At 27.6% G+C, this 14,216-nt stretch overlaps 2 protein-coding genes across 2 annotated transcripts; one reads left to right on the forward strand and one right to left on the reverse strand.

Moving 5' to 3' along the window:
• Positions 1-240: 240 nt before the first annotated feature.
• On the forward strand, positions 241-12,306 carry LOC130449247 (adenylosuccinate synthetase). The gene is made up of 8 exons (XM_056786937.1): positions 241-622; positions 896-998; positions 2,876-3,161; positions 3,769-3,974; positions 6,352-6,506; positions 6,585-6,836; positions 9,023-9,143; positions 9,358-12,306. Exons 1-8 carry the CDS (start codon positions 458-460, stop codon positions 9,411-9,413), a joined length of 1,344 nt encoding a protein of 447 aa, XP_056642915.1. The 5' UTR covers positions 241-457; the 3' UTR covers positions 9,414-12,306.
• Positions 12,307-12,815: 509 nt separating this feature from the next.
• On the reverse strand, positions 12,816-13,996 carry LOC130449248 (cytochrome c oxidase subunit 4 isoform 1, mitochondrial-like). Its single transcript, XM_056786938.1, has 4 exons — positions 13,893-13,996; positions 13,468-13,686; positions 13,217-13,409; positions 12,816-13,155 (listed from the first exon to the last, which is right to left on the reverse strand). Exons 2-4 carry the CDS (start codon positions 13,678-13,680, stop codon positions 13,019-13,021), a joined length of 543 nt encoding a protein of 180 aa, XP_056642916.1. The 5' UTR covers positions 13,681-13,686; positions 13,893-13,996; the 3' UTR covers positions 12,816-13,018.
• Between the last annotated feature and the right edge of the window lie 220 nt (positions 13,997-14,216).

Here is a 14,216-nt window from a genome sequence, read left to right on the forward strand (position 1 = left end):
TTGTCATTTTTCTCTTACTACTAATGGCCTACAATATAGTATAATCGTGAGCTACATGATATCGAAGTTTCAACGGTGTGAATAAAAAATGTAGATAAAAGAGTGTTTATAAAAATAAATTATATCAATTTCATCATTTTCAAAATAGTTTATCATACTTTTTTTGATACACATACGGAATAACAGTACTTTTAATTATATGTCAATATTTTAATGACGTAACTTCTTCTTTTTTATTTCGTCTTCTGCGTCACTTATCCGTATCGTTCACATGATGTGTACTTGAAATTTTAAATGTGTTTCCTATTTTGAAATAGATATGAATTTAATCTGTAGTGTTCATTAGTGTTGTGTCGTGAGCACTGAAGTACGGTAACCGTTAGTGTGGCATTTAGCATATTTCACATCATTATTATATTTATATATCATTTACTCCTAAAAATACTATCCAGTCAATATGTCTAGCACGAAAAACGGCTTAAACGGCTCGCCTAGAAAGAAACCTAGAACTGATACTGAAACTAAGGTTACTGTAGTTCTCGGGGCCCAATGGGGCGATGAAGGAAAAGGAAAAGTAGTGGATATGCTCGCCGAAGACGTAGATGTGGTTTGTCGGTGCCAGGTACGCGAATTTGTTTTCGTATTAATCAATATTATCTATAATTTTTTAATAAGTATTGGATAATATTTAGTTGAATGATATGATATTAAAATTAACGAGGGTTTTTTGTTTAGATTTCCAATACAATCAGGTGTTTTATATTTCATTGTTGATTGCATTATATAACAGTATATAAATGTCGTAAAGTATTTTGAAATTTTATTAAAATATACTGCGTGTTCTAATTTTTTGAGTAATTATTTACGTTTTTGTTGAAATTATTAAAATTTTTAGGGTGGGAATAATGCGGGGCATACTGTAGTCATTGAGGGAGTTGAATATGATTTTCACTTGCTTCCAAGTGGAATTATTCATCCCAATACCAAGTCTATTATAGGTAAGATCATATATTTAATAATTCACAAGGTTTAGGTACAGTTTAAATTAGGAATTTCCTATATAATATTGAAGTTTATATGCTAATTATATCGTTTTTTATCTACAAATTCTTATCACTCATATGTTTCATCATTGTATATAAAAATTGTGGGTAAAACCTGTTTTTATTGTCTGTATAAAATGTTTTATTGACTATTAAGATAGTGTGACATATTTTAATTATTGCTGTCTGTTATTATTCGCCTTTCAGTGGCTTTTACATGTGTTACAATAAAAAAAAATATTAAATTACGACTTTCTAAACAACTTGACTTGAATTTTTTAACTAGTTTTTGAATCATGTGATTTTAAAACAAAACTCGTGCCAAATAATTCGAAAGTTGAGTTATTTCTTTCTAAATACAAAAACAAGTGTAATATTATCGATTTAATTGTATTTATAAACTGGATGTTGAAACCAGTAATTAATATTTAAAAAAAATAACCTAGAAATGGGGAAAATTAGTGATGTGTAAATCTTTTAAAATGTATTCAAGTATAAAAAGTTAATAGTATTGTAACATAGGTTGAAATGTTTGTTTATTTTCATTATTAGTGAAAATATACAACAAGTAATAATTTATTTCCTAATTAATTAACTATTTAATACAAACTGTTTAGGTAATAATTATCGCCTATAACTATAAACATTAATACAAATATCTGCCACGTTGCCAAAGTTAAAATTTTTCTCTATACTCACGGTCAAGGATTGATGAAGTTAGCACAAAAAAATATAATTAACGATTTAGTTTTTGACATTATTATCTTGATATATTAAGAAATGTTTTTTATACGTGGCAATAAACGAAAAAATAAAATAACATATATTTTGGAAAACATAATTATGAATAGGATTTAATATAATGAAACGTGACAACGCTGTAACTTATTCTTTTAATCTTAAGAATGGACCATTCTACAATGACGTCATTGACAGTACGGCCATCTTTGTTCGGTGACTCACAATTTCATTTGGAATATTTCTAATGTAAACATTGGCGAATGATTCATTTTTAAATCCTTAATCTCAACCAAATTTATTCGAAAATGCTTCATTATTGTTTTGTTTTGAATTTTTCGTCACGTGCTGAGTGATATAGCTCATTATTTATCCGAATTCTTCCCCTTTTGATTAACAGAAGAAACCATTTAAATGCACTGTCAGACATCAAAAAAAATGTTTGTTTAGGAACTTTGAAACGGGGACCTTTAATACGCACTGCATAGGGGTCAAAATTGTTTATATAATTTCCATTATATCGGTGTACATTACGTCACCGCTTAAGATCAAATAATACAGAGGGTGATTTCGAATATTAAGGCTTTCTTTATGTATGATTGTAAAATAAACATACTGAATATTATTTGTGAGATATCCCAGGTCCGATTCGTCGAAATAAAGGCAAATAAAAATACGAAAAACAATTGAAACAAAAGATATATACACGTTAACAAAAGAAAATAAAAATTTTATGTGTCATTCAGGCAAAATGGCCGACTTGTCATAATCACGTGTTCTAGAATTGTTTTTATTGTGTTTCTTGCTGTGTTTTTTTGTATTCTACTATGTGATTTTTTAAATCAAAATTTGATTAATTAGGTTGAAAGGTAAGTTTATGTTTTCTAAACCGTCTTATTTGATGAGTGTATGTTGGTGAATTATTGAAATTTTGATAAACAATTGAAATACCTAAATCTACGTGATAGTTTACAAAAAATAAACGATAGAACAAAACTTCGTGTTCGGATATTTTAATTAACCAATTTTTCCAAGTTTAAAATCATTTCCATTGTTAAATAGTTAACAGTTGTAAAAACTATGCGTATTTTTAGGCAATGGCGTCGTCATACATCTACCGGGGATGTTCGATGAGATCGAAAAAAACGAAAAGAAAGGTTTGAAAACGTGGAAAGATCAACTGATTATATCAGATAGAGCTCATCTCGTTTTCGATTTCCATCAACAAGTAGACGGATTGCAGGAACAAGAAAACAACCAGAAAGGTCAAGGTTTAGGTACTACCAAAAAAGGTATCGGACCGACTTATTCTTCCAAAGCCACCAGAAATGGAATCAGAGTTGGGGATCTACTTGGAAACTTTGGACACTTCACTAAAAGGTTAGTGAACAATTTTAATTGTTTATATAAACTTTTATTGTACAAATTTTCTTTTTTTATTTACTTATTATTAGATTTTATATATAAACAAGTTTTTTTGTTAAAAACTAAGTATTATACGAATTTTTTCTAAATAAATTCATGTTGTTAATAAAATTTTGCAACTGCAGCGTGAAAAAATAAGGTTAGAGTAACACGTAGGAAATTTTTTTCATTTGTTTATTAAATATCAGCATTTATAGCCCGCCTGGATACTGCAGAATTATAAACAAACATTACATGTTTCTAAAAAGTGATAAATACAGTTCAATAATGATAAGAAGTCACCGAACTCGTCGATTTATATACGAGGGGCGGTAAAAACATACATTACAACTGTTTTATAGAGAAATTTTGTGGTTCTTTTTAACAACATGGCGGATGGTTGTGACGTCATTCCAAAATGACAATTTAAAGCGAATTGATGACGTTTTTTGACGTTAAACTTATTTATTTTAAGGTTATGTCGCGATTTTTTTTATATTTCCGTGTTTGTTGGTTGATGTATGTGCGAAATTTCGTAAAAATGATCGTAATTGAAGGGAAATATGTTATTTGGAATGTTTAGATTTCACGATTTGGTGAATATGTATCAAAGAATGTTTCCTTCTTTGAAAGTGGATACCGATTCGGAATTGAAGCGGTACAAGGAATACGCCGAAATAATCAGACCTCTCGTTAAAGATACAGTTTCTTATCTGGATAAGGCGGTTAGAAGCGGAAAGAAAATTTTGGTGGAAGGGGCGAACGCGGCCATGTTGGATATCGATTTTGGTAAATAGATATTTTGAAAAATTTATCGATTACGCAACGATATTGATTGTTTTTAACACGTTCACTGCCGAATATATATTGATAATTCGAGAGATTCTAATTTTTTTTTTAAATTACGTCCTAATTGACTTATTTTATTATTTTTTTTGTTCAATTATGCCAAATTTTTTCTCAAATGTAGAGAATTGATATTTTTAATCTATTTTTTAAACAATATTTATGAAAAAGTTTTTGGCTTTTTGTACTTTTTATTAATTTTTTTTTAATAAATTTTAATTTTTTTTTCATAATTAATGTTGAAATAGAAATTACTTATAGAAATAAATGAAAATTTAACGAAATTATTCACATTTTTTACGTTTTTTATTATTTATATTTTCTCATTTTTTTTCTTGTACAGATTTTCTTTATTTTTAATTTATTTTAATAATTATTTTTAAAAACGAATGATACTTATGGAAATTAATGAAAAATAAAGAAAATAATTTTTATTTTTCCGATTTTTCACCTTTTAGATAATTTTCTTGAATAAATGTTGATTATTTATTATTTATTTTCTGAAAAATCGAAGAATTAACTGTAATACTCTAATTTTTAATTTCAATTTTCATTATATTTCAATAAACAGAAATGAATCATTAAAATATACCAAAAATAAGGAAAATTCGTAATAATTTTGCAATTTTTTACTTTTTTGACCATTTTTAATTTTTTTAATTTTATTGGATAATTTTTTTCAATTTTCAATATATTTCAACAAATCATGTGAAATATAAAAATTAAACAATAAAATGAACTAAAAATCAAGGAAATTAATGAAAATTTTTCCATTTTTTATATTTTACATAATTTTTCCACATTTTTTGAATTATTTTTCTTTAATTTTCAATATATTTCGATAAATCACGTTAAATATAAAATTATTCTCTAAAATTGATCAAAAATTGAGGAAATTATTGAAAATTTCCAAATTTTTATATTTAATATGAATTTTATTTATTTTTTAAGTATGTTTTTTTTATTTTGCAATCCAATTTTCAAATCACGTTAAAATAAAAATTGAATTCTAAAATGGACTAAAAATCAAGGAAATTAATAAAAAAAATTTATATTGTAGATAATTTTTTCAAATTTTTTTGAATTATTTTTCTTTAATTTTCAATATATTTCGATAAATCACGTTAAAAATAAATAAAATTATTCTTTAAATTTGATCAAAAATTGAGAAAAACATTTCCAAATTTTTATATTTTATATTAATTTTATTTATTTTTTAAATATATTTTTTTTATTTCCAGTATATTTCAACAAATCACGTTAAAAATAAAAATTGAATTCTAGAATGGACTAAAAATCAAGAAAATTAATGAAAATTTTTTATATTTTGAAACATTTTTAAAATTTTTTTCTAATAAATTTTGTTAATTTTCAATATGTCTCAACGAATCACGTAAAAACTAAAAATTATTCTTCATAATTAACAAACATTGAGAAAATTGATAAAAATTTTGCAATTTTTCACTTTTTTGACCATTTTTATTTTTTTATTTTTATTGAATAAAGTTTTCAATTTTTTATATTTTATATGATTTTTTCATTTTTTTTTTTTTGAATATTTTTATTTTCAATATTTTTCGAAAAATCACGTTAAAAATAAAAATTATTCTCTAAAACTGGTAAAAATTTAAGGAAATTGTTAAAAATTTGTTTTTTAAAATTTTAATCATTTTTTAAAATTTCTTTCGATAAATTATCTTAATTTTTGAACATTTTTCAACAAATCATGTTAAAAATTAAAATTATTCTTTAAAATGGTGTAAATTAAAAAAATTCATCAATTTTTTCCAATTATTCTCTTTTTAGGGAATTTTTATTCATTTTCTTGACTTTTTTTTTATTTTTATAAACATAAATCATCTATTCGTTAGCTTATTTCAATTTTAATAATTTTTTTAACCATTATTTCAAATTAACGTATTTTGTTTTCTATTTATTTCAAAAAATACTATTTGAAAAAAATTTCTAAATAAAAAAATCCAGAAAAACAAAAATAAAATAAAAAAAATTTAAAAAAATCGTTAATAACTGTTAATTAATTAAAACATGAAATTAACCCTCTTGGACAAGTTAAACAACCCCCCGATTTATCCTGTAACAGGCAGTAAACGCGTTAAATATACGAAAAAAATTTTTACCACATAATTAAATACATCAAAATCACAACAACATAAAAAACATCAAATATTTCAAAGAAAAATTCCATTTAACATTATAAAGAGGTTATGTCATTCTTCTTTTCCCTTACAACAAGTCCTTTCGCCATCCAATTGACTAGTCAGTGAATATTCCGAACCGTAAATTATCAAATTCAATTTAGGTACGTACCCATACGTAACGTCGTCAAACTGCAGCGTCGGTGGCGTCTGCACCGGCTTGGGGATATCCCCCCATAGAATAGGAGACGTTATAGGAGTGGTTAAAGCTTACACGACGAGAGTCGGTGACGGACCGTTCCCGACAGAATTACAAGATGTAAGATTATCTCGAATTATGAGTCAAATAATTAACCCCAATTTTTCCTTTCCCCCCTTTGTTTTTCTGTTCCTTTAGGAGATTGGAGATTTGATGCAATCGCGAGGAGGTGAAATCGGCGTAACTACCAAAAGGAAAAGGCGCTGCGGTTGGTTGGACATCGTACTATTACAATATACCAACATGATTAACGGCTATACCGCTTTGTGCCTCACCAAATTGGACATATTGGACAGTTTACCGGAAATAAAATTAGCCGTAGGATATAATTTGAGAGGAAAGAAAATCGAATATTTTCCTTCGACTGCAGCAGATTTAGCCGAAGTCGAGGTAACATTCCAAATATACAATCGAATAATTATTATTAATACAAATTTTCAACTATTCACTGTATAATTCACATTTTCTTTTTCGAAATATTCATTTTCATCACATTAAATGACGTAATTTGACATTTGGTTACTAACCTCACTTCTGCACGTGTATTTATATGACGGGTAAACAGCCGCACGCCTTTTAACGGTTACTTTTTTGATATATCGTTTCTAAAAGAAGCTTATTATAACCGGACATTATAACCACAAGCCTTGTGGTGGTGAAAAAAAGTGCCAGAGCAATGAAATAAACGTACAGAAGTTTCTACAATGTTCTAGAGTTATTACGAAGAGGCAGGAACTCATAGTAGAAAGTTACAAGCCTTGGGGTGGTGAAAAAAAGTGCCAGAGCAATGAAATAAACGTACAGAAGTTTCTACAATGTTCTAGAGTTATTACGAAGAGGCAGGAACTCATAGTAGAAAGTTACAAGCCTTGTGGTGGTGAAAAAAAGTGCCAGAGCAATGAAATAAACGTACAGAAGTTTCTACAATGTTCTAGAGTTATTACGAAGAGGCAGGAACTCATAGTAGAAAGTTACAAGCCTTGTGGTGGTGAAAAAAAGTGCCAGAGCAATGAAATAAACGTACAGAAGTTTCTACAATGTTCTAGAGTTATTACGAAGAGGCAGGAACTCATAGTAGAAAGTTACAAGCCTTGGGGGGGTGAAAAAAAGTGCCAGAGCAATGAAATAAACGTACAGAAGTTTCTACAATGTTCTAGAGTTATTACGAAGAGGCAGGAACTCATAGTAGAAAGTTACAAGCCTTGGGGTGGTGAAAAAAAGTGCCAGAGCAATGAAATGAACGTACAGAAGTTTCTACAATGTTCTAGAGTTATTACGAAGAGGCAGGAACTCATAGTAGAAAGTTACAAGCCTTGTGGTGGTGAAAAAAAGTGCCAGAGCAATGAAATGAACGTACAGAAGTTTCTACAATGTTCTAGAGTTATCACGAAATGGCAGGAACTCATAGTAGAAAGTTACAAGCCTTGGGGTGGTGAAAAAAAGTGCCAGAGCAATGAAATAAACGTACAGAAGTTTCTACAATGTTCTGAGTTATCACGAAGAGGCAGAAACTCATAGTAGAAAGTTACAAGCCATTTGGGGGGTGAAAAAAAGTGCCAGAGCAATGAAATGAACGTACAGAAGTTTCTACAATGTTCTAGAGTTATCACGAAAAGGCAGGAACTGATAGTAGAAAGTTACAAGCCATTTGGGGGGTGAAAAAAAGTGCCAGAGCAATGAAATGAACATACAGAAGTTTCTACAATGTTCTAGAGTTATTACGAAGAGGCAGGAACTCATAGTAGAAAGTTACAAGCCTTGGGGTGGCGAAAAAAAGTGCCAGAGCAATGAAATGAACGTACAGAAGTTTCTACAATGTTCTAGAGTTATTACGAAGAGGCAGGAACTCATAGTAGAAAGTTACAAGCCTTGGGGTGGTGAAAAAAAGTGCCAGAGCAATGAAATGAACGTACAGAAGTTTCTACAATGTTCTAGAGTTATTACGAAGAGGCGGGAACTCATAATAGAAAGTTACAAGCCTTGGGGTGGTGAAAAAAAGTGCCAGAGCAATGAAATGAACGTACAGAAGTTTCTACAATGTTCTAGAGTTATCACGAAGAGGCAGGAACTCATAGTAGAAAGTTACAAGAAATGTGTTGATGATGTTATTGAGGTTTAGAATCAAATTGGAATGTGAAAATTCAGAATTACAACCAGCGGAGAAGAATTGAATGTGTTTACCGGCTTAAGAAGTTTATGAATCAAATTGTGCAACCCTTAAAATTTTATTATATTTAAAACACTTTGATAATCGATACTCGACATTAGATGTCACTTATTTACACCCGGAATACTTGTATATAGTCTTCTAATAATTCTAGAACATTGTAGAAACTTTATAAGGTCTCTAATAGACGATTTCTGTCTAGAAGCTTCCGTACTTTTGTGGCGTGCGGCTGGGTAACCGTCAGACTATAGTTTCCACTGCATTAAATTATTATTGGCACCTCAAGTTGACGTGGCGTGGCGTGTAACTCGAGTTTTTATGAAAATATAAAAGAATTGAGTGAAGTTTGTTGATTATTTTTGTATCGGTATTGTTGGAATATGTGAAAAAATGTTGTAAATATGTTTAGGTTGAATACATATCGATGCCTGGATGGAAGAAGAGTACGGAAGATGTGAGGGAATTTAGTCAGTTACCGGAACAAGCCAAAAATTATGTTAATAAAATAGAGGATTTATTAAATGTTCCAGGTAAATGGATATTACGATTATTTTAACTAATTAATTCATAATATATCAAAAATTAGATTTTTTTTATTTTTTTTGTTAATAAATCGTTTTTATAAAAAAAAATTGATGAAGATTAAATGGGAACTGAAATTTTTTCATCTAAAATCAAGACTATTTATCAAGAAAAATATAAAAAAAATGTATAAAAAATGATTTTTTTCGTATTATTTTACAGTTAAATGGATAGGAGTGGGGAAAAGCAGAGAATCGATTATAACTATTCAGGACTAGTGAATTTGAATTTTAGTCGAATTGTAATTTCTGTATTTTAAGCTTTAAATGTGAATTTTTCATTTAAACACTTCCGCAGTGATTCGGTACTTATTTTAATACCGTCATTTTTACAATTACATTTCAATACTCCTTCATATTTATAAAAAAGAAGAAGAGTGAAGACGTTTTCTTCTCTATCATATATTTTTCAAATTATTGAAAAATACTAATTGAATTTCCAACTTTGATGCCCTATAATTCGTTAAAGTGATGATTTAAATTACTAAAAATGTAATTGGCGACGGTTTTAATAATTTTTTCTATTTATAGGTATTTAACATTTTGCCACATAATCTAATCAAGTATTAAAAAACCAAATATCTTGATTTGTAGTAGAAAAAAATATTATTTTCCCCCTATACGGTCATTTTTCAAAACAATTTCATTAAAAACGTTCAAATTTTAACCCCTATATATCAAAAATAAAATTATTTCTCAAGAACAGTTACAAATTTTACATCCTGTATATTGTGATTTAGAACAAGCTTGTAAATATCTATTTCGATAGTTTTCAATTCGACGCTCTGTATATTGATACAAAATTCTTTTTAACAAATTCCTAAATTTCGATTTTTTTCTTTTTAGTTTTTAAATTGAACACCCGGTATATTATGGATAAAGTAATTATTCTCGTATATTTAAAAAAAATCGTTTTTTTTAACTTAATTATGTTTTTTCAGATTTTTTTCATTTTTTTTTTTTTGAGTGACCCCCTCGCCTATTATATTATGAATAAACAAATTTCTCAACGTTTTTTTATTTAATTGAAAATTTTCAATATTCTAATTTTATTATTAAAAATTATTTAAATTTTTGTAATTTAAAACAAATATATAGAAAAACCTTGTAAATTGGGCCCCCATGAAAAAAATTACCGCACTGATCAAAAAAATAATGAAAAGAGCACAGTATGAAAAATTTTATCTATTTTCAGGTTTTTTCAATTTTTTTTTTTTTTTTTTCGAATGACCCCCTCAACTATTATATTATGAATAAACAAATTTCTCAACGTTTTTTTATTTAATTGAAAATTTTCAATATTCTAATTTTATTATTAAAAATTATTTAAATTTTTGTAATTTGAAACAAATATATAGAAAAACCTTGTAAATTGGGCCCCCATGAAAAAAATTACCACACTGATTTAAAAAATAATGAAAAGAGCACAGTATGAAAAATTTTATCTATTTTCTGATTTTTTTAATTTTTTCTTGAGGACCCCCCCCCCACCTATTATGAATAAATAAATTTCTCATCTTTTTTGAGTTAATTGAAAATTTTCGATATTCCAATTTTATTATTGGTTATTTAAATTTTTGTAATTAAAAACAAATATATAGAAAAAAACCTTTTAAATTTGGCCCCCATGAAAAATAAAAAGTATCACACTGAATCAACAATTCATGAAAAGAACACAATATAAAAATTTTATCTATTTTCTGATTTTTTTCAATTTTTTTTTGAGTGACCCCCTCACCTATTACGAATAAATAAATTTCTCATCTTATTTAAATTAAAAATTTTCAATATTCTAATTTTATCATTGAAAATTAATTAAAATTTTGTAATTTAAAACAAATATATAGAAAAACCTTGTAAATTGGGCCCCCATGAAAAAAATTACCGCACTGATCAAAAAAATAATGAAAAGAGCACAGTATGAAAAATTTTATCTATTTTCTGATTTTTTAAAATTTTTTTTTGAGTGACCCCCCCACCTATTATGAATAAATAAATTTCTCAACGTTTTTTTATTTAATTGAAAATTTTCAATATTCTAATTTTATTATTAAAAATTATTTAAATTTTTGTAATTTAAAACAAATATATAGAAAAACCTTGTAAATTGGGCCCCCATGAAAAAAATAACCGCAGTGATTTAAAAAATAATGAAAAGAGCACAGTATGAAAAATTTTATCTATTTTCAGGTTTTTTCAATTTTTTTTTTTTTCGAATGACCCCCTCAACTATTATATTATGAATAAACAAATTTCTCAACGTTTTTTTATTTAATTGAAAATTTTCAATATTCTAATTTTATTATTAAAAATTATTTAAATTTTTGTAATTTAAAACAAATATATAGAAAAACCTTGTAAATTGGGCCCCCATGAAAAAAATAACCGCACTGATTTAAAAAATAATGAAAAGAGCACAGTATGAAAAATTTTATCTATTTTCAGGTTTTTTCAATTTTTTTTTTTTTTTTTTTCGAATGACCCCCTCAACTATTATATTATGAATAAACAAATTTCTCAACGTTTTTTTATTTAATTGAAAATTTTCAATATTCTAATTTTATTATTAAAAATTATTTAAATTTTTGTAATTTAAAACAAATATATAGAAAAACCTTGTAAATTGGGCCCCCATGAAAAAAATTACCGCACTGATAAAAAAAATAATGAAAAGAGCACAGTATGTATGAAAAATTTTATCTATTTTCTGATTTTTTAAAATTTTTTTTGAGTAACCCCCCCACCTATTATGAATAAATAAATTTCTCATCTTTTTTGAGTTAATTGAAAATTTTCAATATTCTAATTTTATTATTAAAAATTATTTAAATTTTTGTAATTTAAAACAAATATATAGAAAAACGTTTTAAATTGGGCCCCCAAGAAAAATCCAAAAAAACCGCACTGAATAATCAATTCATGAAAAAAGCACAAATTTGCGTTTATTTTCTTTTTTTTTTCAAAATTTTATATACAATATATACCAAACTTGTTAAAACATTGTTTTGTTGATGTGGGAAAAGCTTTCAACAAGCACAACTTGTTAACGCAATAAATATATTCGTTATTATACTGCTTATACATATTTTGAATAAATACCAGTACACCAAAACCGATTTTTATTTCATATATCGAAACCCTACCACTACATTTTGTCCTCTTAAACTAACATCTGATCACCAAGGATTTTCTTATAACAAATGCGGCAACATCGCACGACTTTTTTAGCGAAACAATTTAGAATCGATTCCGAATCAGTTCGTAACGAATTTACAATCGCTGCAATAGGCCTACCATACAGTCAAAAATAACATAACCTAACTTAATATTAAATTACATCAGAGTTCACCATTGCCAGTCTTAAAAAAATCGTGATCCTAAGATCCAGATACCTTTAGACCTAGTATCTCGAAAATTATATACTTTAACAAAAAAAATTCATGAAAATCAGATCTGGATTAGCTCAAACGTTAAGCGCTCATAGTAAATTAGAATAGGGTTGGACTAGCTCGTATGATATATAAATAAGATCAGGGTCGGACTTGTTTAGATGCTTCTACTTATAAAACTTACCTTTCAACAGTTTTATTATTAATTTTAGTAAAAATACGACAAATAAATAACGAAAAATTTATTAATACTCAAGTATGCATCATTTTTCAAAATCAGAGCTTATATGTGGTATCATCATAACATGGTGAGGTTTAAATAAGTTGTAATACAGTTTATAACTAACATTTATTTAAATAAAAAAAAGAAAAGCTAGTGGCTGTCAAACGCTAGCGATCCTTTCACATGTATAGGAATTTCTCCCCAAAAAAAATCTATTTCTTCCAGTCATCCTTCTCGTAGTCCCATTTGGAAGCCAGACCTTGTACAGGGTTGACTTGCAAATCAATCATACGTCTGAATTGTGCTTCCCTATTTTCTTTGTTAAAACTAGCAGGTAGAGGACTGTAAACTGAAAACCAATAAAGCCGATAGAAAAAACAATACTTTTCAACCATTTGTTATAAATTTACCAAAAACTTTATAGAAGTAAAACAACCAGAAAGCTCCGGATAATATGACCAATCCTAAACCAATAACGGATTTCCATTCCCCGGTGGGAGCTTTAAATTCAGCAAAAGTCTGACAAAACGAAGCTCTGTACAAAGCTTTTTTTTCCTCTATGCTCAAATTCTTCCAATCGCCCTTCTCCTTTTCTCTCAAAGCCTGAAATGGAATTAAAACGGCTCACTAATGAAATTCCTGTCCGTATTAAAACTCTTACTAGTATATCAGAGTTTGGTTCCTTCCATCTAATTGCTGGTAAAGGAAAATCTGCTCTGTCGGCGTAACTTGGCTCGCCGTTGAATCCGTAACCCACAATTTCTCTTTTTCCAATTAGAGTTCTAGCGTAGCTGCTCATGGCAGAGGTTTGTCCAACGTTTTTTGGGACATGTCTAATCGCTCTTGCGGTTAAAGCAAGTAAGGCAGTTGCCATATTAATCTCAAAGAACAAGAAATAATATAAACTATGAATTATTACATAAATTGGGTTATACGTCCACTTCACGTTCGTATTACGTAAACAGTTATAGATAAATGTGGTTACTGATTTAGAGCAAATGTTAAGTTAAGGTAATATAATCCGCAAATTAAGTCATAAATAGTATCAGGAAATAATTTTTTATTTAGTATAAAGTAAATACTTACAATTTTCACTTATACACTAGTTACAAAATGGCTTTTAGTTAAAATTACGATCACTTTAAAGATCGAAATTGACAAATGACAGCTTTCAATTAATACGAAATATGGCCTCTTTTTTTATTGGTCTTCATCGATGTTTTTTAGTTATTTTTATGCGATATTTCATATGAATTTAATTTATTTACAATTTCAAATAAACAATGGAGCTGTTTGTTAGAATATTAATAAAAATCGCCTCTTCTTACTATTCTTTTGATTGTTTTACATAGAACTAGAAAAATTTGGAAACTGTCGGTAACTCTCCTTCTACTGATGACAGATCACATA

The sequence above is a fragment of the Diorhabda sublineata genome, chromosome 10 (assembly GCF_026230105.1).
Source record: "Diorhabda sublineata isolate icDioSubl1.1 chromosome 10, icDioSubl1.1, whole genome shotgun sequence".
NCBI lineage: Eukaryota > Metazoa > Arthropoda > Insecta > Coleoptera > Chrysomelidae > Diorhabda > Diorhabda sublineata.